Genomic DNA, 24,571 nt, shown 5'->3' on the forward strand with positions numbered 1-24,571 from the left:
CAAGCGGTGCTCACCCCTGACTTTTCTCCTCCTCCAAAGCCCTAAAGACCAAGACTGAAGAATTAACAGTTGGACACCGGAAAGGCATTCAGAGCTTTTGTGAAGCAAATCGCATACAGTTCAACGGTCGTCTCGGTATTTTCCAACTCTTTCTGACCGTTAATTTTCTGGGAAAACGCTTTCTCATAGAAAAGCTAATCCTACAGTGTGTTCTGGGATTCGTCTTCTTCACTAGTAAGTCTTATTGTTGTCAAATTCTCTTTGTTTCTCCCTTTATCTCTCTCTTTACCTGTTTTTTCAAGGTTAAAGTATGCTGGTAAAGGGTATGAGCTAAATTTTTAGTTCATTTTGGCGTCCGAGCTTCTGGGTGGGAAATATGTGGGGAAAAGAACAGTTGGTAAAGACTAAAGACTTTTTTTAACTCAAATTATACCCAAAAAAAATTAATTACTGCGGTTACTAAAGTTCGGAAATTTTCACTTCTGTGTTTGTAGAAATGGAGACGATCGAACTTATAAGATTCAAGACTCTGTATTGATTTTATTTCCCTCGAATTTCTGGTTAACTAAAGAGACCAACTTATGAGATTTCGCTCATTTTTACAAGAAACTTAGGCACCAGGTTGAAGTGTAGAATAAGAAAATGTGATATATTTCTATTTCTGGATAATTTCATAATATTTTTCTTATTGTTTTACAATTTTGGCAGTTTTGTTGGTCTTATAAGTGATTGAGCCGTAATTCTTTATATATTATGGAGAATTTAAGCGTTACGGATGCTAGATTGGAGAATTTACAAGAAAGTGATAAATTGGAGGATAAACTCCTTGAGGGTTTGGAATCTTATTTACAAGATATTAATGATCGGTTGACTATTTCGAGGATGGTGAGCGACTCTATCATAAAGGGCATCGTTTCTGCAGTTAAACAAGAGGCAGATGAGAAAATTGCTCAGAAAGAATTGGAGGTTGCTGGATTGAAGGGTATGCTACATCTTTACCATGTGGACGTGGATGAAAAGGAATTCTTGGGATCTCCTTTGACATGCCACAAGTCAAAAAGCTCATGCCACCCCAGGACGTATTATAAATTTTCAGACAATTTTGTAGAGAATGATAGACTGAGAGAGTCTATGGGAAGCCTTAGAAATGTGGCTAAATTTCAGATCAAGATGCTCAAGAAAGAGATTGACCGAATGAGAGGGTTTAGTTCCATAAGAAGGATTGGTTCGGGCTCTGAACAGCTGGGATTGGGTGGTATTCTTCAAGATAAGGTATCTGAAAGAGGGACTGATGTCGATGTAATTCTTGAAGGTCTAAGAGCTACAATAGACAATGTCTACATACAGGTGGAAGATATGTTTCAGTTGTCTAAGGTATCACGCTGTGCATGGGAGCAAGAGCAAGAGTTTCAGGCAGAAATAGAAGGTATGGTAATTAAGAATTGCATTTGGAGTCTTCAAGAGGAGTTTGAAGAAAGATTTTGGGATCAAAATGCTCGATTTTGTCGTAATGAAAGTGTAAATTGGCTTGAAAAGATCCAAGAGATTTCAAGTTTGAGGCAGGAATTGGATGAAATTTCTAAATCACTGTCTGTTCATGAGATTGGGCAGCTAACTTCCCTTATGTCCTTGGAGACTGGTGAGGAATATAATAATAACAAAAGGTCTGACCACTCCCACTGCAAAGTTTTAAGCAATCATGGTTCTGATACAAAAAATAATACCCCAGAAAGTTCTGATCCTGCCCAATTAAAGCTCATGTCAAAGGATGATTTGGTTTTTGAAATGACCAAAATGAGGAGAAATCATGAGTCTAAAGTGCAAGAGATGACTGAAAAGTACTTTCTTCTCAAGCGGGAATTATTTAGGCTCAGGGATGGGGGATCATCTTTGCCATTGAAGAAGGATAAGGAGTTTGACATGTTAAAGACAAAAATTCCCCATTTCATTTCTAGGTTGGATGGCATTCTTGTGGAGAATGAGGCACTAAATGCATTGGGTGAAAATGCTGACAATATTGGCTGTTTGAAGGACAGACTTGAATCCCTTGTTTCAGAAAATCGCCGCCTTAGAGATTCACTTTCCAATAAGAACAAGGAAGTCATGTGCCTCACATCACAAGTTTCTGATGCTGAAGATAAAATGTCATACCGCCATCTTGTCGAGGCAAATTTGTTAGATGCACATATTAAACATTCAATTAGCGAAGATGTCTATAAATGTGCTCTTAGGGAGTTAATGTGCCAAATTAAATGGGTCACTGAAGAGTCAGATTTACAGTGTAACATCCTGCAGGATATTTATAAAAAAATTTTCAATGAAGCGATTCGTGGTGATGAACTTTCAAGTAAGTATGAAATTGAAGACTCGGATGTGGAGTCAATTATCACACAGGCATTGTGTGGAATTATATACATAGAAGCATTGAAGGATGCTGAAGAGAAAGTCAGTTGCCTGAACACAAAATATGTTAACGAGAATAAAAAGATACACTCTCTAGCAGCATCACTAGAAGAGAAGTCGGAGTTATTGCAGGAAACAATGGCTGCATTGGCAAAAGAGAAGGAGCAATTTGAGTTAGCTTCTCAAGAGCTTGATAAATTAAGGGATCTGACACATCGACAGCAGATGTTGTTTTTGGAGACAAGTAAAGAGTCCAATGTCATGAAGGGTAATCTGGCCGAGGCATTAGAGAAGATCACACAATATAAGGCGAAGATGTGTGAGTTAAATCAGAAGCTTGAACGAGCAATGGAAGAATTGAGGGGAGCTGATGAAGAGAGAAAGATGCTCAATGCCATCAACCAAGAGAAGGAGAAGGCTTTATCATTGGTCGAAGTCAAAGAAAGGGAGAATCAGATGCAAATGGAATCAATAATTGTTCTAGTCCAGGGATTGTTGACAGCAGTTCTTGGTTTTGAATGTAGAGTTACAGAAAATATATCAAATATCAGTCTGAGGTACTCTTCATTCTTAACTTTAGATTGATAGTAACAGAGCTAGCAGTCACTTGTGTGTATATGTTGATTTTCTTTTCTCTGGCTTGATTATTGAGATTGTGGATAGCTGATTAAATTTGTATGATACGTGTCCATCTTTGAAAACCATGTGTACGTACTGATAAAAAAACCATATGTGAATGTATACGTGATCTGTTAAATGATTCTTTTAAAAGTATTTTAGGATTTTAGAAAGAGGTAGGTCTAATGAGCACAATGTTATGTATATACAAGCATCTTCTTCACTTAGGTAACCAACTTTCACTCACCTATAAATTGGGCTTTAAAGAAATGATTCCCCATTGTATGGAAGATCATGATTCATTTAGAATATTCCTTCCGATTTTGGATGACATTACGTGTGTTTTGTAACACCCTGATCACAAATTGGGAATATGAATAGTCAGCATGGTGGGTAGGTTATAAAGTTAGTCATGGTTTTATAATTATTTCTAGGGAAGCTTCAAATTGATATTCTTTCTGGGTATGACGCAGATGTAGTTAGTGATTTCCCTGGATCATTACATATGGAATCAGTTCTAGCTTCTAACTTGTAACTAGGTGTTTACTTTTGTATAATCCTTGTACCTATAAAAAAAAAAAAAACTTTTGTATAATCCTTGTGTACTTGGGGAACACCGGTTTACTTTGATTCTGTAAAATTTTGTATTTTAGTTATTATATATATATATATATATATATATATGGAATCAAAGCCCTCTAGTAGGGCCAACCATGTGATGTTGGAGCACCGCATGCAATGCTGCTAACAAGGATGTAAGGGATTCAAGAAGAGTTTATAAGACTCTAATCCCACATTGGAAATATGAGTAATTGACTTACAGTGAGTAGGGTATAAAGGTAGTCATGGGTATTAATTTTTTTTAATAAGTAAATTTATTAATATCAATAGGCGTAACCAAGTACACTAGGTGTATACAAGAGAGAACACCTAGCCCATAATAGTCATGGGTATTAAATTCTCATTGGCTACTTGTGAAACTAGGTTTTATGAGTGATTCTAGGAAAGTTTGAAATAGACTAGTCCTTTTGGAGTTCTAGTGCAGCCATGGTTGGTGCCTTCACTAAGTCATTACATGTTTATTGGGTTGATTCATTTCAGTCTGTTTCTTTTTTTCTCTGTTCTTCTTTTTTCATTTTCTTTTTATTTTTATTGTCTGCTAGATTTCAAGTGAGATTTAGATTTAGGTTATTGACTTTTTTACTTATAAAAAAAAAAAAATAGGTTATTGACTTACAAGTCTCTTTATACAATGTATCTTTGTGTTCAGATTGGAAAATTTGATTTCTGAGTCGCATTTGCTTATCCCGAAGGCTAATTTACTCCAAAGAACAGGGTTGTTGTACAAGCAGCGGCTTGAGAGGAGATGTTCTGACCTTGAAAAGGCCGAAGTTGAGGTATGCGCATCACAGAGTTTACACTACTTCTATGTGATGTGTATTGCTCTATTGCAACTTGATGTTATAGTGTCATAATCTACCCCATGCTTGTTAATAGAACTTATGTGCAAATGGTTTTGAAAATTTTTAACAGAAGTATTGGTCAATGAACTAAATATTCTGATATACGCAAATGCATTCTGTTTTCTACTACATAGGGGATGTTATGAGATGGTTCCCTAATGCTACACTATATGATGTTTAGTCAACATGTGACTTATGATGATGTACACTCACTCAGCCCTTGACATATTATTCTAAGAAGCAAGAAGCTTATCAGTTGTGGAATGTTGGTATTCTGTAGTCACTTATAAAACAATGTTGGCATTCTATAGTCATAAACAACAGAGTTGGTATTCTATATGAATTCAATATTTGACTTTTGCTTTTTTATGTATGTTGCAATTTGATTGGATTTTTTTTTTTTTCAAATTTCAGGTTGATCTTTTGGGTGATGAAGTTGATGCTCTTTCAAGCCTTCTAGAAAAAATATACATTGGACTTGATCATTATTCACCAATTTTGCAGCATTATCCTGGAGTAAGATGGTTCTCTTCCTATGATTACATTGCCTTTATGTTTTTGGCAGTCTTCTTCCAGCTGATATATCATGCGGAATCAATCTAGTTTCTGAATCCTATTAGTGTTTCTGAGCAATTATTTATGGTAAACTTTAATGTTCTAATTTTATCATTGTTCATTAATCAATTTTGTTTTCCGAACCACTATTTACTTGGATTTGATCTCTTGGAACTGAGAGCAAATACCATAACCCTTTTTAGTGTACTGGCTTGATGACTAGCAGGAGGATTTAATTTTTGATTCCAGGACGTGGCTTTAATCATCTAGCCAATTAACTTGATTTAAGTTTTTTGCCATTGCTTCCTGCTTCCCCAATTTAAGTTGTGGCAACAAAAGTCTGGACCATCTTGACTAGTTATGAGTTAATGTGTTGTAACGGGCAATTGCAAATATATACAAGAAATCCTGTAGCAGATTGCAAACCATTAGTTTAAAAGTTTCTTATATTAATATATAATTATATTTTATAGCATTTAGAATAGTTTCTGAAGTTCTTGTATGTATTGGGATTCAAGAGGCAAACATTGAGTCAGAATGCTTCTCTCAGACTCTCCTCGAGTTGAATTTTCTGGGATTTTAAGCTAGTGTAATTATCCAGATTTCCTGTATTCGTGCAGATTATTGAGATCCTGAAGCTGGTAAAAAGACAACTGAGTGGAGAATCTGCTAAATCAGTTTGATTTGTTCTTTCACTAGGTAATGATAGTTGATTTAGTGGTCGCATCCCTCTCAACCTATTTTGTATAAAATTATTGCCTCGGTTTTCTTTTTTGATTTTGCTTAGTAAGGATGCATCTTAATGACTTGTGTTCTGTTTTGCTGAACAGATGCAAGGCCGCATTATTCATTTTGATCCTTGCTGCTGCATCTGTAGATACTGCAGGATTTTGTTGGGAGTCATTGGCAAACATCAATTACTGCTATTACAACAGCTAAACGATACGGCTAAAATTTAAGCCGAAAAGATCTATACCTAGTTGGGGATGTCCAGTGAGTACTTTTACAGGATATTGGGGAAGATACGTAGAAGAGATGCCACATAGTTTTTTTCTTTTTGGGTGGAGATGGAGGATAAGTAACATAGCACATAATTGCAGTAGTATTGGCAGGGAAACTTGGAGAAGAACTTGAGTTTCGTTATAGACTTGTCAAAATATTCTTTTTGGCCTTGGAGCAGCATATATAGAATGTTGCCTGATATCAGGTTACTAGATTTAGGTCGTTTTGTTTATAGTAACTGTTCTTTTGTTCCACTTTGGCCCATATTTTATACAGGCTCTTCCTCCTGGTTTTGTTTATATAAAGTAATGTGTATGAATCTTCTTTTATCTAGAGGATAAACTCTGTTTTGAGAAACTCTACAAATGAGGATAATTCCCTTTTTCCCCCCTTTTTGGATTAATGCTACTCACTTAAGCTTTGGTCCTAACTACAGTTACTAATTGATTGAACTCAGATACTTAAAGAAGCCCCTTCTGTAAGACAAAGAAGTTCTTGGAATCTGCCGAGTCTAATCAGTTCTTGAACTTACCTTTAGCCCTCACCCTTTGGACTCAAAATCCCGTAGTTGTAATGCTAAAAAAGCACAGATAAAACCCAGATTGGTAAATGGGGTGCATTTTATTGTTACATTACATTTTTAGAAAGGCATTTGCAATTGTTTGTGAGCATTTAAGTGCTCTCTTTTACAATGTTTTAAATCTTGTTTTGGTGATAGTTCTGACTTAAGTACTGGAACGAAATATTTTGATATTGGTGCGTTTCAGTGTATCGCACCACTTCCCAACCATTAGGAGAACATTAATGATGGATACCACCACCTCATCACATTATAGATGTGACCTTTTTTTAAGACCCAGTAGTTCTATTTTTAATGTTTTGAGTAGGTTTAATATATACATGCATCACTTATTGTGTGACTTATTATAATATTCGAAAAAAAAGTATTAAAATATTAGTCTTTTTTAATGATGTGATTGTAAATAGATTTATTTTCTACATTTTGGTGCTCTGTTTCTAAAATATTCTCTCTCATGAGTCTTTCCTCATGGGGCCATCTCTATGTTACATCTATTATCCCAAAACCTAAATAGGCCTTGGTCTTCTATTCCACCATGTTCGACGTTTCCTCCTTATAAATTTCTTTAGGCATGAACTGATCTTTCCAAGCAAATATGTACAAAAGAAATGCTAAAAATAAGATGGAATGGAGAGAATACTACCAATCGATCACATCCCCATCCATTCCTGCACATGACAAGGGCCAAGATGAAATCAATCAATCCCTATTCTCGTCCCCATAGAGCAATGCAACATGGACCTCTTCGAAATTAATCACTATCACATGGTTATCCTTAGCTAGAAATAATAATAATGGAGGTTGTTGGTTCATCAAATCAAACCCAACTTTATGCAATTATTCTTTTCATGGTTGAATATATAATCTGAATCATAACTTTGGATTGAATTGTTCAAACCAACTTTGTTTTCTAGCTACTACATTGAACAAGTCTGCCTATGTCACATCATCCCTCCCTACAAATGAAACGCCACATTGTTTTCTAAATACAAGTTTGAAGTATTTAGAAACATATCTATGTATGAGTATAATCTACAATCATTTCCTCTCAAGTTTTTTAAGAAACCAAACTATACTTGATCTTTCTCTCTCATATCAGATTTAGGGTCTGTTTAGATAGTGAGATGAGATGTGATGAGATGAGTTGAATTGAAACGGTTTATAAATAATAGTGAGATTGTTAGTTAAAATTAGATGAGATACCCTCTGTATATATCCAAAATATCCAAACCGGCCTTAAACAAACCAAAGCGGTACCCACAAACCGGCCTAATAGAGAATAGTTCGTGTATATTCCACAAAACTCAAAACAAATCAACCTTTCTCTATCATTCTCTCACCTCAACTGACAAGATATTGGATTTTAAATAATTTAGAGATTCCTGTTTTTCAAAACCTCAGCCTCCTCCATGTTCAAGCTATATCAGTACCATCAACGATGGAAAACGGTAGGTGGTGGGGTTCATGGAGGGCATCAATGCATGGGTGTTGATGATGGAGCTGGAAGATGCTTAGACGGTGGGTGACATTCATGTTAGCATTATCAACTCCTTTGACGGCAGGGCGAGATGGCAAAAAATCAATCCATATATTAAATAAAAAGGATGCCAACAAACATCATGTCTTAGATAAATACATCAACAAAATAATTTTATCTATTAAATGGAATTATAAATATTTGGATCTCTCCCCCACGATCTTATATCAAGGAATCATGCATGAGATCAAGTCAACATTTTGGCATCATTTTTTTATTTATTTGGAAAGTTCATATATAGCGTTTTCCCTCTTCACAATTTATATCTTAATTAATCTATAAATAAAATAACCAACAAGTGTTGGCAGACTTCGTTGCTGAATTTACTGGTTTCTAGGCGGAGAGCGATCATGCACCTCCTGTGAAGTCCTAACAAGTCTTCGTGGACGACTTATCTGGCCGGGCTGGAGGAGGAGTGAGGGTGCATATCATTACATCCAAAGGAGAGGAGTACAATTATGTCATCAAATTGGCATTCAAAACCATGAATAAAGAGGCAAAGTATGAAACGTTGCTTTCAGGGCTAGTGGTAGCCAAGTCTTTGGGTGCCGCCGAGATTGAGGTACGAGCTGACTTCCAGATGGTGGTCAATCAAGTACAAGGGAAGTTCATTGTAAAGAGCGAAAAATTGAAAAAACACTTGGCACTAGTAGTAGAAGCCGAGCACCCCCATTTCAAGTACTTCCAAATTCAGCAGGTGTTGAGAGAGGAAAACCAAAAAGCGGACAAGCTAGCACGCGCGGCATCAGGACAAGAAGACTCCCCCCTGCCAGAGCAGACGGTGATCCGAACCTTTGAAGTACCCGCCATAGGGATTAAGGTAATGGAGATACAACAAGGAGCCCCAGCTTGTGCGGGGGACATACTCAAATATTTGGACGCCAATGAGGTGCCCGAGGACATGCAAGAGGCCAGAAAGATTAGAAACCGAGCGGCATTCTACACTCTAATTGAGGGAGTTTTGTACCATAGGGGCCACTCAACACCTCTCTTGAGGTGCATCTCCCCTGAAGAAACGCAATACGTGTTGGTAGAAATACATGAAAGGATCTACGGTAGTCACTCGGAAGGAAAGGTGCTAGTTGGAAAGGTATTGAGGGCGAGGTATTACTGGCCTCGTGCCCTCCGAGATGCTAAGGAGTATGTGCGGAAATGCCGGAAGTGCCAAGAGTACGCCAAAGTGCCCCACTACCTATTGGAAGAATTGACGTCGATCACCTTATCGTGGCCCTTCGCCCAATGGGAATTGACCTAGTCGCTCCACTCTCCCTAGCAAGGGAGGAGTAAAGTTCGTGGTAGTAGCTGTGGATTACTTCACCAAGTGGGTCGAGGCCGAGGCCCTAGCAATCATCACGGCGAATAACATCATGCGATTCTTATGGAAGACGGTGGTTTGCAGGTTTGGCATCCCGTGCACCATCATATTGAACAATGGGAGACAATTTGATTCCAATCACTACCGTAACTGGTGCCGGGAGTTGGGGATTGAGTTCCTGTACTCGTCCCTAGGCCACCCCCAGTCTAACGGGCAGGTGGAGGCAACCAACAAGATATTGATGTGAATGCTCAAGAAGCGACTCGATAACAAAAAGTGGACATGGGCAGAAGAACTTCCTGATGTCCTGTGGGTCCACTAGGTCACAGTGAAGACACCGACAGGGGAAACTCCCTTCACCCTCACTTATGGCAACGAGGCAATGCCGCCAATAGAGATCGAGATCCCCACCTACCGAGTTCAACACTTCAAGTAAGAATCCAATGATAGGCGGCTAGAGGAACAATTTGATTTGTTAGAAGAAGTCAGACTCGAGGCAAAGATAAGAACCGCCGCCAATAAAAGGAGGGTCGAGCGATACTTCAACAAGCGAGTGCACCCGAGAGCATTCAAGATCGGAGCTCTCATGCTTAAAGGGACATGAACAACAATGCGAAACGAGGGAAATCTAGCCCCCCGATGGCCCCTACGTGGTCACCGCCACCAATCGTCCGGGCTCCCTACCGGCTCCGAGACTCCCAAGGAAATGAGCTGCCACACCCCTAGAATGCCGAACATCTACGAAACTTTTATTGCTAAGCTGGCTTGATTATTGTAAATTCATATTAATAAAAGACGTGTCGTATTTTAATGTCAAATTTTAGGGACACAACGAAATCTCCATCAACAAAATCTTCATCGACATAATCTTCATCGACATAATCTTCATCGACAAAATTTTCATCAATTGCTTACCTCCCCGCGGGATACAAAAGGGACGAGTCACGCCAGAGGCTGCTCTATCCCTCCCGCGGAGAAGTGCGAGTTAGTCCTCGGACACCCGAAGATAAAAACTTACCTTCCTCATAAGCGTCAATAGGTGGGAGCGGTTCCAGTTACAGACTGCCCGAACAACATACCTCTTGCGGGGCCAAAAGGGCGGGGTGAGCCAAAGGCCACTTTGTCCTTCCCACAACGGAGAGCAGGTCCAGCCCCAAGGCTGCCCGAAAACTTATCCCAACCTCCGCCACGACGAAGTGTGGGATTAGCGCCAGCCTGACCCGAACTTACCATTTCCTGCGATGTCAACGAGTGAGAGCAGGTCCAATCCCAAACTAGCCGAACAACCTACCTTCCCACAAAGGATGATAGGTGAACAAGAGGCTCAACTTGCTCTTCCGGGAGAGCTGGACCACCACCACCCCCTCCCGACGGCCCGAACAACTTGCATCAACCCCATCGCAGTGAAGGAGCTAACCAGCCACATCGCTGTCCAAATTACCTCCCTCGCGGGGTACCAAAGGGATGGGTGTAATGCCTAAGACTACTCTATCCCTCCAGTAGCGGAGTGTGGGTCAATCCTCAATTACTCGAAGACAAAAACTTACATTCCTCGTAAGTAATGATAGGGGGAGCAGGTCCAAATACAGACTCCCCGAACGACCTACCTCCTCCCCGCAGACCAAGGAGACGGGTCGAGACAGAGGCAGCATTGTCTCCCCTCGGAGGAGAGCTGGACCAGCCCCACGGCTACCTGAATTAAGTTACACCGACTTCCACTACTAGGAAGTGTGGGATCAGTGCCAGCTTGACCCAAACTTACCCTTTATTGCTGTGTCAACGGGCGAGAGTGAGTCTAGTAGATGACTGCTCGAACAATTTACCTCCTGCAGGGAACAATGGGACGGATTAAGCCAAAGGCCTCCTTGTCCCTCCCCCGAAGGAGAGTGGGTCCAGTCCCGAGGCTACCCATATACTTACCCTGACCCCCATTGCAATGAAGGAACAGACCAGCCACATCGCTGTCTGGATTACCTCCTCGAGGGACAAAGAAGTGGTTTGGCGTAAGGCATTCCAACATCTCCTTGACGGAGTGCGGGCCCAGTCCATCAATCGTCTGAATACTGCACCAAAGAATGCGAACATCAACAGCCCAACAAAAGTGACAAGCAAATCGCATCATAGGCCAGGTTTGCAAAGCCTAACTCCTACAAAGCTAAGGATAAAATTATGATGAAATATTTATCTTTCAATCAGGGATTAAATGCACAACGCCAACGAACGGGAGCGAATCCAGTTTCAAATTACCCAGACAGCCTACCTCCCTACAGACCAAGGAAACGGGTCGAGCCAAAGGTCGCCTGTCGACGTCAAAGGCTAACGAACACGGACAACACTTATCTTCCTTTCTTTTAGTTACATGCCAAAATAAAGCACAACAACATAAAATGGAAGAACTAAAAGACTAGGCAGGATAAAGCGCATTCAGGAGACAAACCGAAAAAAGAAGAAATCGATGTAAGGAAAAAGCGGAGAGACATTGGCCTCATCAAAAAAAGTAACTAAAGGCCTCAAGAAAACGACTACCTAACAAAGGCGAACGAAAATAGTATGAGCAGGAGAGTTGTCGGCCTGCGAGGTCGTCCGGAATAGGTTGGGCACAAGTGGGGTGGACTATAAATCTCTGGATGACGGCCTTCCTCCCCCGCCTAACGCCAAGCCCATAATTTCCTACGACAGAACCCCCCAGACCGACCAAAAAAGAAAGGAAAAAAAGAAAAGAAATAAGAAGAAGGAAACAACATAGAAAAATATGTAAAGACAAGCAGCCGGGCACAACGAAATGTAAGATAGCTTCATTAATGATCACAAGTTACAGCATGAAGTCGCAGAGGTACAAGGAACAAGTTACAACATGAAACTACAGAGTTACAAAGAGTCATTTGCAACGTAAAGCGGCAAATTACAATGACCTACAACATAAGTCAACTAAATACGATGGAAAGTTGTGGAGGCGCCACAAACCAAAGCCTGATCATATCATATTCCAGTAGAAGTGGCAGACAGAGATCTCCATCACTATGGCATGCCAAGGATAAGCAACCATCAACGGGCGGGATTGTTCCCGACAGAGTTATCCCTAAGGGCGCTCGGGATTAAATCTCTCTCGAGGAGAGCAGCCCACTCCACGAATGCTTCATGTAGGGAAGCTCTCTTACACCTAGAACTCGCAGATCACATTGGGGATTCTGGAGGATATGGGTCTTCATTCGTTCCAAGCCATCATTGTAACCAAGGTACCAGAATTCATCGCGAATACCACAGACATATGACAGCTCCTCCGGCAGACCCCAGATGGTAGCATCACGAGCCTCCAAAGCATGTTTTGTCTCGATCTGATTAGTCTCCAAATCCTTCCTCCGCTTCATTTCCTCCTTCAGGGCTTTTCTGTTGTCCGTCAGGGACTGGGAAGTCTCCTCGAACCGCTAAATCATCCACTTGTATGACCAACTATCAGAGTCTTGCCACTTGAGCACCTCCCTATTTTCGGCCTGCAGCTGCTCAAGCTCCTGCTGACAATCGTCGAGAGACTTCTGTAGCCCCTCCCTTACCTTAGAGGCAAGTGCTACCTCAAGAAGAAGAGCACCAACCTCATCCTGGGACCTCGATAAGTCAACAAAGGACTCCTCAACCTCTTCTCTCTTTTCTAGCTCCTCCACTACACAGCGTAAAGCCAACTATGCAAGCGAACATAGTGCTCTGTTCTCGCTCTCCATCTCCTCTCGGTCGTCCACGATGAACACTCCAGATGCTCCAAGCCATGCCACAAAAGTCCGGGTCAAAATCAAAAAAGGAAACGAACAAGAAGTGCGGAGAGTTTGCAAGCAAATACCTTACCCCAACAAAGAGCCTTTTGAGCCAACTATCCATCTTACTGATGCGATTGGCACAGCTTGCCACAGCCGTCAGCCTAAAGTCTGCCTGGACCTCGTCAACAGTCTCCCCGGCCCAAGCAACGACTCCTGCCACTCCATTGCTAGCCAAAGCGACCACGACCTCGAGAGAATGTAGTAGAGGGGACTCCAGGATGGAAACCCGCTCAGGGGACCCTCATCCTCAGCAAAATGCTCCATGGGCAAGGGCGAAGGAGCCCGCTCGAGAGCTATGCCAAGGGGCAAGGTGTCTACTAAAGGCCCCCTCGCCACCAAAGGGCCTGGTGGGGTCGTAAGGAAGGTTTCAATAGCATAACCGGGGACCAACAGGTCAGGTTAAACATATGCGACAACTCCTCGAGCCAGAAGCACGACACGCAAAAAGTTCGCGATCATCATCATCTTCTTGGGTGACGATGGCTCAGGCCAAATAACGAGCACCTCCAAGAGGAACTGGAAGGCCGTCGGAGTCAAATTTGATGGGGAAGATCCTTCAGGCCTTTTTTTTCCTTTCCCTCCACTGGCGGGCTGGGAGAGCAGCTGTAGACCCTGGATGTGACCTCCTTTAGCGGGAAGCTTATGTCAGAGAGTAAATTGGCCCCTCGGGGTCACGAAGGTTGTGCTCGGCAGAGTCTTCGAACAAATGTCGTCTAGATGGGCTTGCACGCAAGCACGAATGACCTCGATCCTGAGCACCTCATCCGGGGTCGCGGTGGGACGACAACCCTTGTCACCACCCACGGCCCCCTATAAAATGTGAACAGGGAATAAGTGCCAATTGGCCTGGTCGATAGGGAATTCTCATCCCTCGCCATACAGAAAGAAGAATTGACGATCCCCCCCCCTCACAACAGTATACTGCGGCTCCAGTCGATGGCCTCGCCTCATAATCTTGTGGGTAAGGAAAAACTCGCACGCCGTAAGATCTGGGTAGTCAGCCCTGACCTACTTTAATGCGCGGCACCAGATAACGCAGCATGACACAAGAATCCTCCACGCACTAGGAGGGAGTTGAGTAGGCACCAACTCGAAGAAACTCAGCACTTCTCGCACTGGACGACAAAAAGGCAGCCTAAGGCCGCAAGAGAACATGACGGGATACACTGCAACTTTGGAGGCGTAACCCTTAGAATCTAGCACCCATTCGGTAGGAGGTCGAACCACGAGTTCCACCGTCCGAGGAACCCTATGGGTCTCTTTCAACAACTCCAGTTCAGCGGAAGTCACTTCCGAACGCCACAAGAAACCAGCAAACTCCTCCAGAAAGATGTTGCCCTGACCGTCGACAGCACGGGCAGTGTCGGAAGGTCTAGCCAATCCAGAAGGACACGAGAATTTCTTGAGAGCCATTGGCAATCAGAGGGAAAGAATAGAAACCGAAGTGAATGATACAAAGAGAATTGTTTGGAAGTGGAAAAGGAACACAATATATCTAGCAAAAAAGAGAATGGACAAAGTAACCCGTTGCTAAAGAAGGAATGGGGCCTTATATAGGCAAGCTCGATGGTTGATATCCCAAGGCAGTAGGAACTCACGCGCCCCACTAAGCACTAGAATCCCACGATCGCCAAGATTCCAATAGAGCATATCCAATGATGAGACATGGGAAATAAATAACCGCTTAACGGGGCACCATTTAATGCGAAGGGACTGAAGGGGCACCATTTAATGCGGAACAAAACCGTCAAAATACAACCCTGCAAGTTGGAGACGAACGTTGCCAGATATAGCATAAGGACAAAAAACACCACTCGGATACAGTTGGGGAGCAGGAGTTCAACAAATGAGTGGCAAGAAATCTGCAACCCCGTCCCAGGAAAGAAAAGGCCACGTAGTCATAAGTGCAAAAAGTTGATTAAGCAAGGGAGGAAAGGTAGAATTCCCCTCGAACCCGTAGAATTAACAGGGTAACTGTAAGGGATTCTCCCCATTTCACAGACCCACTAGGCTTCAACCCGATACCCGGCCCCAAGGTCCAAGCTTACCCATGAAGCAAGGCGTCCACAAGAAAAAGTAAACAATAATGGATGATGGGACGGACATGTCTTACATCGCTCGGCCACTCTCCACTCCTAAGAACTTATACAGGGCAGAACGACAAAGACGGAGAACCCTTGATCCTCTGCCACAAGACATTGACGAACCACAGAAGATAAAATAAATCAGGAAACCACGCCGCATTAAAAGACTTTGACAAAAGGAATAGTGCAAAGGACATGGACTCTATGGGGGCAGACACAATCTGTCCCCCCTCCATAGACTCCAGGTATAAATAGCAACTCTCATGTACAAAAAACTCTCTATGATCCCTAAACTCTCTCACTTACTTACAAACTACTAAGAGACTTTACTGACTTTGGTATCGAAGACTCCTCGGTCCCAAAGCCGCCCTCTCCAAGTTGTTTTCTTCTCTATTTTCACAAGTCTAATTCTAAATACCTAAATTACTGAAACCTGTCTTAAACGCGTACGAAACATGAGTCGTACCCACAAACCCTAAAAGAGAATAGTTCGTGTACATCCCACAAAACTCAAACAAATCAACCTCTCTCTATCATTCTCTCACCTCAACTGACAAGATATTGGATTTTAAATAATTTAGAGATTCCTTTTTTTCCAAACCTCAGCCTCCTCCAAGTTCAAGCTATATCAGTACCGTCTACGATGGAAAACGGATGTGGGGTTGATGGAGGGAATTAATGCATGGGTGTTGATGATGGAGCTGGAGGATGCTTAGACGGTGGGTGACATTCATGTTAGCATTAATCAACTCCTTTGACGACAGGGCGAGATAGATTATTGAGATTTAAAAGGACCATAATGACAAAAAATCAATCCATATATTAAATAAAAAGGATGCCAACAAACATGTCTTAATTAGACAATACATCAACAAAATAATTTATCTATTAAATGGTATTATAAATATTTGCATATCTCCCCCACGATCTTATATCAAGGAATCATGCATGAGATCAAGTCAACATGATGGGAAGTTCATATATATATAGCGTTTTCCCTCTTCACAATTTTATATCTTAATTAATCTATAAATAAAATAACTAATTTTCCCAAAAGAAAAATAATGTTGCCAAAAATAAATGAGAAGTTTTGCATAGATATTTTATCTAATTAATCTAACCATTTTTTAAACAACAATTTAACCTAAGTTTTACACCCATTTGGATACATAAACGGTCTCGTCTCATCTCATCTTATCATTACAATTTTATCAAATCTCAAAACAATAATAATATTAAAAAATAATATTCTAATAATATTTTATTCAACTTTCATTTAAAACCATCTCAACTTTCATCTAAGCCAATTCAAACCTCCAATGCATGACTAGGATGAATCCCTTTATGCATTGAGCTTCTACCCTTCGATCTCCTAATAATATTTATTTGAAATACAAAATCTGCCTTGATAAGAAGTGGATTAAGAATAGAATTGCAATTTGTCTAAAAAAAACTAATAACAAACTTTATTACATCAAAATAAGATAAAAATAATATGGGTTAATGGAAATGATGAATATAAAAATAAGGAAAATGATAGAGCCACCGCTGAGCACTGCTGGCTCTATATATGTTTTTTAATGTGTTTTTTTTACAATTATTTTTAAATAGATTTTTTTAAAATTTTTAAATATTTAAAAAAAATTAAAAATATATATAATATTATTAAAAAATACTTCCTTAATCATGAAGTAAAAAAAATTATTTTTTTATTTTACTTCGTAATTAAGAAAATATTTTTTAATAATTTTTTTTACTTCATAATTAAAGAAGTATTTTTTAATAATATTATAATTTTATTTTATTTTTTTAAAATATTAAAAAATATTAAAAAAATTTCTATAAAAAATAACCGTAAAAAACCACGTCAAAACATACATGCTAGAGCCGGCTGGAGCCACCAGCGGTGGCTCTAGCATTACTCTAAAAATAATTGGGTAATCTTGGTACGGTAGGGTACAGAAGAAGGTACAGATAGCTTTTCTAATAATTGAAAAACCAGGGGTAGCTTCGGGATGTCACTATAATAATTGCACTGTTTATCATCTTCCGGAGTCCGGACATTGGCATCTGACCCACCTCCCAATTTCTCAAATTATGGAAGCAAAATGTTAATTAGTCCTTTCATTTTATTCACTCATTTTAACTTTTTGTGTATTTAATTTTTTTTTATAAATTTTTTTTATTTAATAATTAGGAAAATAATTTTTAATATTTTGGTGTATTTTTTATTTTTTAAAAATATTTAAATATGTTAAAAAAATATGAAAAAAAATAAGAAAAAAATAAAAATACACATTTGACCTAGCGGTCAAATTGAACGGGCTACTCTGATCGGCAGAGTACCCGACTAATTATGGAAACACCCCTCTCTCTCTCTCTCTTAAGGTTGAGTTTGAATAGACTGTTCAAATGAAATGAGATGAGATGTTTTGGATAATATTTGAATAAAATATTGTTATATATAATTTTTTAATATTATTTTTTATTTTGTGATTTGAAAAAATTGAATTATTTATTATATTTTTGTATAAAAATTTAGAAAAGTTGTAATGATGAAATGAGATAAGAAAATTTGTTTATCCAAATCCAATCAATCTATTCATTTTCTCATTTTTATCATTCTATAGTGATATTAGATGATAAATTTATAAATAAAATATAATAAATTATTTTTAATTATTTAATATTACATTATAAGATAATAAAATTAAAATTAAAATAATAAATAGCTTTACTCCTCCCTATCACATTCATAAAATATAACAGTAATAAAAAAAAAAACCAAAACTTTGAATTGATTTTTATAAAGAATGCCAACTGCTACAACAGTTACATTTAGAATTTAATAAAAGTACAAACTTTCTGCCAGCTTCTTGACTCTTTTGTCGAAGCACAGGACATAAGTAAAGATGAAATGAACTTTTCCAATCTGTTTCCAATAAACAACCGGACTGTTTTCGTTTCTCTAGGTTTCTCTTGTCAGAGATAACCACATCTCACAAGCATCTTCTTTTACAGGATACGTTTCCTGGGTTTTAATCAATCTCACTAGTGAGTTAAATTTGTTGTCTTTGAATCGATTGCATTCCATTGCTACCTTTGTTCTGCCCTGCGAGTCCTGTTCTTTTACTGGTCAGATCTGCATGTTAGTAAGATATGTTCTGGAGATTGTTTGATTCAATAAAGACTTGGACATGGGTTTTCTAAATCATTCTTTGTTCAGAGTTCCCACGGTAATGAACGAGGAAATGCAAATACCCAGATGGGTTTGATGAAGGTAACTTGATTTTCTGCTGCACTCTCGAGACACCTAGTTGTTCTATGCATTTTCTTATGCATCCTAGTTAGATTTCAAGGATATGAAGTAGTTATTGTGATTTGGGAACCGCAGTTCTGTGCTCTTTGTGTAGATTGTATGTCCTTGAACCTCGGGTGATTGTAGTTACTCCATTAAAATCTTTCCCTCTACCCTTGAAAAGAGTATAATATTTTTTAGGAAGAACGGTAATGGAGGTCCGAGTCTTGGGTCTAATGTCTCTGGTAATAATCTGTGTCTTTTTTGAGACTGGAGAAGCTCAATCCAAGTCTGTCCTGATAAATTGTGGCACGAATTCTAGCGTTAATGTGGATGGCAGGAGATGGGTTGGTGATTTGGTCCCTGATAGCAACCTCACCCTCAGTTCTCCAGGCATTCCTGCATCCACCGGCAGTTCAACTTTTGGACCACTGTACAGAACTGCTCGGTTTTTCACTGATGGTTTAAATTATACATTTGAAGGAATTCGGGGCAACTATTTTGTTAGGCTCCATTTCTGTCCCTTCTCCTCTGAGACTTATAATGTGAATGAGTCTTCGTTCAGTATCGTGGCAAATGGATTGAAATTGGTGTCAGAATTCAATGTTCCTGGGGAGATATCACACAAGAATTCGTACTTGCAGAGTTCTGGAAGTAATTCAAGTTCGTTCTTTTTTATTAAAGAGTACATTTTACCTATCAATATGGATGTTCTCGTAATAGAGTTCGTTCCAACCAATGGATCATTCGGGTTCATAAATGCCATTGAGATTGTCCCTGTGGTGAATAAGCTTTTTTCAGACCCAGTCAGTAAAGTGGGTGGAAATGGTGCTAGTCTGAATTTGACTGGAAGGGGCATCCAAACTATGTATAGGTTGAATGTTGGAGGCCCTGAGATTAAATCCAATCAAGATTCAGATCTTTGGAGAACATGGGAAGTGGATTCCAGCTACATGATTACAGCAGATGCTGGTTCAGAGATAGAAAACAGTTCAAGTATCACCTATGCTTCACGGAATGATTCCTCAGTGGCTCCTTTTCTTGTTTATGAAACAGCAAGAATAATGTCCAACACTGAAGTCTTGGAGAAAAGGTTCAATATGTCATGGAAATTTGAAGTCGATCCCGATTTCGATTATTTGATCAGACTACATTTCTGTGAGCTGATTTATGATTCAGCAAACCAGCGGATGTTCAGAATCTACATAAATAACAGGACTGCGGCAGACAATTTCGATGTTTTTGTGCGAGCAGGAGGGAAGAATAGAGCATATCATCATGATTACATTGATGCTGTGTCATCCAAAACTTGTACACTTTGGATTCAACTCGGTCCTGACACAGCAGCTAGTGCTACAGGAACTGATGCTCTCTTGAACGGGCTGGAGATTTTCAAGCTGAGCCGAAATGCAAATCTTGCCTATGTAGAGTCGTATGATTCTGCTGGGAAGTCAGTGCACAATTCAAAAAATAGAATTCTTTGGGTGGGAATCGGAGCAGGTGGAGCTTCTGTTGTTATTCCTGCGGTGTTAATTGCTTTTGTCTATTATTTCTGCAGAAGCCAGAGAAACAAAATGGCCGATACCAAAAGCAACTCTCCTGGTTGGCGGCCACTTCACTTGTCTATTTTAAACAGCATTGCTAATGGCAGGGGTTCAGCTGGAAGCCAAAACCCATACGGGTCAATGGCGCCTACTAGGGTTGGCAAGAGGTTTACATTAGCAGAGATTCGTGCAGCTACAGATAACTTCGATGAAAATTTAGTAATTGGAGTTGGAGGATTTGGTAAGGTGTACAAAGGAGAGATTGAAAATGGCACCCTTGCAGCAATTAAGCGAGCAAACCCACAATCTGAGCAAGGGCTTGCTGAATTCGAAACGGAGATTGAGATGCTTTCAAAGCTCAGGCATAGGCATTTAGTCTCCATGATTGGGTTTTGTGAAGAACAAAATGAGATGATTTTGGTTTACGAGTATATGTCGAATGGGACACTCAGAAGTCACCTCTTTGGGAATGACCTCCCAACACTGAGTTGGAAGCAGCGATTAGAAGCATGCATCGGTGCTGCACGGGGACTTCATTACCTTCATACAGGAGCAGAGCGTGGAATAATCCACAGGGATGTTAAGACAACCAACATACTTTTAGATGAAAACTTTATAGCAAAAATGTCAGATTTTGGGCTGTCAAAAAATGGTCCTGCTTTGGACCACACCCATGTTAGTACTGCAGTCAAAGGAAGCTTTGGATATTTGGACCCTGAGTACTTCAGACGACAGCATTTGACTGAGAAATCTGATGTTTACTCATTTGGAGTAGTATTGTTTGAAGTTGTTTGTGCCCGGGCTGTTATAAATCCAAGCTTGCCTAAAGATCAGATCAATCTCGCTGAGTGGGCAATGAGGTGGCAACGACAGAGATCACTAGAAACCATTATTGACCCACAACTGAATGGAAATTATTGTCCAGATTCCATGAAGAAGCTTGGGGAGATAGCAGAAAAATGTCTTGCCGATGAGGGAAAGAACCGGCCAACAATGGGGGAAGTTTTATGGCACTTGGAGTATGTCTTGCAACTCCACCAAGCTTGGTTGTCCACCAATAGTGGAGAAAATTCCAGTTCCTTTTCAACTGGTCAGGCTTTGGGGGGTTTAGAAGATGGAGAAGCAGAAAAGAGGCAAGAACCACCCAGCTCAGATGAAGAAATTGATCTAGACCGCAAAAGGTGAACAAGGAAAAATCTGCAACAAGAGCAATTCTTCCACGACTGGATGTCATAGGGTCCTTACAGCCTAAATGATCAGTGAGGACTACATATTTTATTCAATTACATGCTTCATAAATTCGTTCATATCTGTTCCCTTAAATTCAATATGATCTTTATTTCTTCCTGTTATTCATATGCTAGCCTACTAGTGAGGGAGTAAATAAGGAGGGGATCTTCAGTGTTTCAAAAATTGTACACATTTATGCTGCTATGTTGGATTCGGTTTTTTGGGTCATATTTTTGGTATCCTAATTACTTACTTACCCCATAAGCAAAACGCTCACTAACATCCTCAGTTGTATTCTCTCAAATCTCAATGATGTTTGTGTTGTGTGCAATTGCTTTGAAAAGATACCTTTGATGGTTGTTCTGTTTTTTTATTATTCTCCTAATCATCTGGCTAAGTTGGCTGGTTTCATTGTTTACCCAAAATCATGATTGCATTTATCATGGCAGACTGCATCTCAGATCAGAAAAATTGAGGTGAACATCATCGTTCATTCTACAACAGAATACTCCAAAATCCAAAATGGCTCTCCCCAACTTGTAGAAAGAAAGTATGCATCAGCATTATCATTATGCTATACACATAGTTGTGGCACCAAGCTTGTTTAAAAATCATGCAGTCAGTCACAATTAATCCTCGTATAGCTGCACCAAGTTTGTAAATTTACTTTTGTAAGATTTCTTTGTAGACCGAACAATCTTAAGATTTCGTAGAGATTTTCTTCCCCAAGATTTAGGGTGTAGAGCGGGAGAAAATTAGGTACATCGATTAAGTTTTATAGTATTTATTATTATTATTTGCGTGAATTTTTCGCATAATATTACATACTTAAAAAAATGTTGTTACCACTTTATGTCCTCTATCTTCTATTCCAAAATAAAAAAATTCGAACATAAACTCAAGAGTATTGGCATTGGATTGGCTATTCCATTAGTTAGTGGCGGAACCAACAATTGTTTTGAGGGGAGGCCAACTTTTCTATCATGTGATACATTTATGTAAAATAAAAAAGAGATTAAAAATTCAAAAAACATAACTATATATAAAATTAGATCTAGATAATTAGCTACATACGCGTAAAAATAAAATTCTAAAAACACAACTTAATATACGTTTCAGGTTTATGATTATAAGATTTTATGGAATAATATTCATCCATTATTATTTTTGTAATGAAAGTTTTTTCATAAAATCTATCAAGCTATCTTTTAGAAGGCAATCTTTCATTCTAGTGTGTAGTCTAGTTTATATTAAGTTTAATCTAGATACTTTTGTGTCACATTAAATATATAATAATATAATTGAGACCTTAAATAATTTCTTTCATGCTCAATAAAGTTTAGAGGATAAAACTTTCCAACTATTTTTCATATAAATCATCAACCTTAAATGATTTTTCTTGTATTTTCACTTTGGATTCTATATTAATAAGCCTAATATTGTATAACAAAAAACTTTGGGATTCTATTAATAAATTTATTATTTTTCCTAAACTTAGTTTCAATTAATCTTAGTGAGGCCACATTCTTGAAAATAGATAATATATAGAAATTATACAAAATTTTAGGACTATAGGAAAAAATTGGAGAAAGGCATTACTAGGAATATTGAAATTTTAGAAAATTCTAGAGAGCATATGGGGATTATAAATTTTTTGGGGGATATTCTCTATATTTATAGAATTATAAATGAAATGTAGGGGAATTTTGAAATTTTAAACCAAGAACAATTAATAGAATGATTGATTGCATATAGTAGTGAAAATGCCACTTGTGTATTCATTAACAATATGCACATAACAATTCATAACGAGTATTTCAAATAACAACGATTATGGTAGCACTCAAATGATGAGATGAAAGTTGAAAGTTATAATATTATTTTTATTTTGAAATTTAAAAAAATTGAATTGTTTATTATATTTTGTGCGAGAGATTAAAAAAATTATAATAATGAAATGAAATGAGATAAGATGATTTATGTAACCAAATGAGGTATAATAAAAGAATTTCATTACACCTTTACCATTACTGTTCAAAAGGGCCTCCTTTAAGTCCGGAATCCATAGATTCACTTCTTCCACACCCGTCATTCACAATTTTTCATCAGTTTTGGATTTACTCAGTCAATGAACATATTTAAGTGTTATTTGGATATGAGTTGAGATCAAAGTAGAAAGTTGAATAATATATTATTATAATATTATTATTATTTTAAGATTTGAAAATGTTGAATTGTTTATTATATTTTGTGTGAAAATTTGAAAAAGTTGTAATGATGAGATGAAATACTTCTTATATCCAAACCAGGCCTAATGAAAGTAACATTTTGGCCAAAAAAAAAAAAATAGCCCTAATGTTAATCTTACAGACGGAAGCATCATGTTGCAAACTCTCTCATGATACTATAGTTCCACATGTTAGGTAAATTTGTATTTATTATAAAACGTGCAGGTTTGACTGTATTTATGTGTATTTTTAAAGCCACTAAAATCTTATCACAGCCATATTTTCACGGTCACAATTCACAATATAATCACAAATTATAAACCACAATATAACCACAAATAAAACATGTCTATAACTCATTCTAGCACAAACAACACAATATTCTAGCAATTGATCAACTATATTCCAATCCTAGCACGATACAATACAACCTATAACATATTCTAGCACAAACATCTTCCAGCATTTTAAAAAAGAGAAGTATTATAACCACAAAGAGATACTACAAAAATAAACTCACAAACTGACATGACTCCATATGATACGTTAAATTTATTTATAGTAAAAGTAACTTTACAATCTAACGTACCACATTAAACCATGCAAATTTGTGAGTTTATTTTTATAAAATCTCTTTTGGGTAAAGTATTTCTCTTTCAAAGAGCATATCAACAAACATGTTAGTTTCACAAAACACAATATTCCAATATTTGAAAAACCATATTCCAACCCATAACATATTCCAGCACAATATAATATAGCCCATAACAGATTTAAACACAATACAACATCTCTCACAGTCTCAAAAAAATAAAAGTATTGTTTAACAGCCCACACATCAATTTAGGCCCAACTTTATAGCCCAAAAAAGTAAAAAACCACAACATAAGGTGAGCAATAGTTGT

The 24,571-nt window shown here is 38.6% G+C and overlaps 2 protein-coding genes across 3 annotated transcripts; both read left to right on the forward strand.

Moving 5' to 3' along the window:
• Positions 1-6,398, forward strand: LOC109013438 (WPP domain-associated protein). Of its 2 annotated transcripts, none has more exons than XM_018995522.2 (6): positions 1-234; positions 709-2,960; positions 4,292-4,418; positions 4,899-5,000; positions 5,660-5,738; positions 5,870-6,398. In XM_018995522.2, exons 2-5 carry the CDS (start codon positions 754-756, stop codon positions 5,720-5,722), a joined length of 2,499 nt encoding a protein of 832 aa, XP_018851067.2. In that variant the 5' UTR covers positions 1-234; positions 709-753; the 3' UTR covers positions 5,723-5,738; positions 5,870-6,398. The 2 variants fall into 2 exon arrangements, with proteins under 2 accessions (XP_018851067.2, XP_035544037.1); XM_035688144.1 differs by having other exon boundaries at positions 1-135.
• An 11,896-nt stretch (positions 6,399-18,294) lies between these two features.
• On the forward strand, positions 18,295-21,729 carry LOC109013437 (probable receptor-like protein kinase At1g30570). Its single transcript, XM_018995521.2, has one exon. The coding sequence runs from the start codon at positions 18,877-18,879 to the stop codon at positions 21,391-21,393; it is 2,517 nt and encodes an 838-aa protein (XP_018851066.1). The 5' UTR covers positions 18,295-18,876; the 3' UTR covers positions 21,394-21,729.
• Positions 21,730-24,571: the final 2,842 nt, after the last annotated feature.

Source organism: Juglans regia, chromosome 3, assembly GCF_001411555.2.
Source record: "Juglans regia cultivar Chandler chromosome 3, Walnut 2.0, whole genome shotgun sequence".
Taxonomy (NCBI): domain Eukaryota; kingdom Viridiplantae; phylum Streptophyta; class Magnoliopsida; order Fagales; family Juglandaceae; genus Juglans; species Juglans regia.

Bases quoted from the DNA above. Each gene is read 5' to 3' on its own strand.
- LOC109013438 (XM_018995522.2), top strand. From the start codon at position 754: ATGGAGAATTTAAGCGTTACGGATGCTAGATTGGAGAATTTACAAGAA. The intron at 2,961-4,291 runs GTACTCTTCATT...CTTTGTGTTCAG, and splicing joins ATATCAAATATCAGTCTGAG to ATTGGAAAATTTGATTTCTG. The intron at 5,001-5,659 runs GTAAGATGGTTC...GTATTCGTGCAG, and splicing joins TTTTGCAGCATTATCCTGGA to ATTATTGAGATCCTGAAGCT.
- LOC109013437 (XM_018995521.2), top strand. From the start codon at position 18,877: ATGGAGGTCCGAGTCTTGGGTCTAATGTCTCTGGTAATAATCTGTGTC.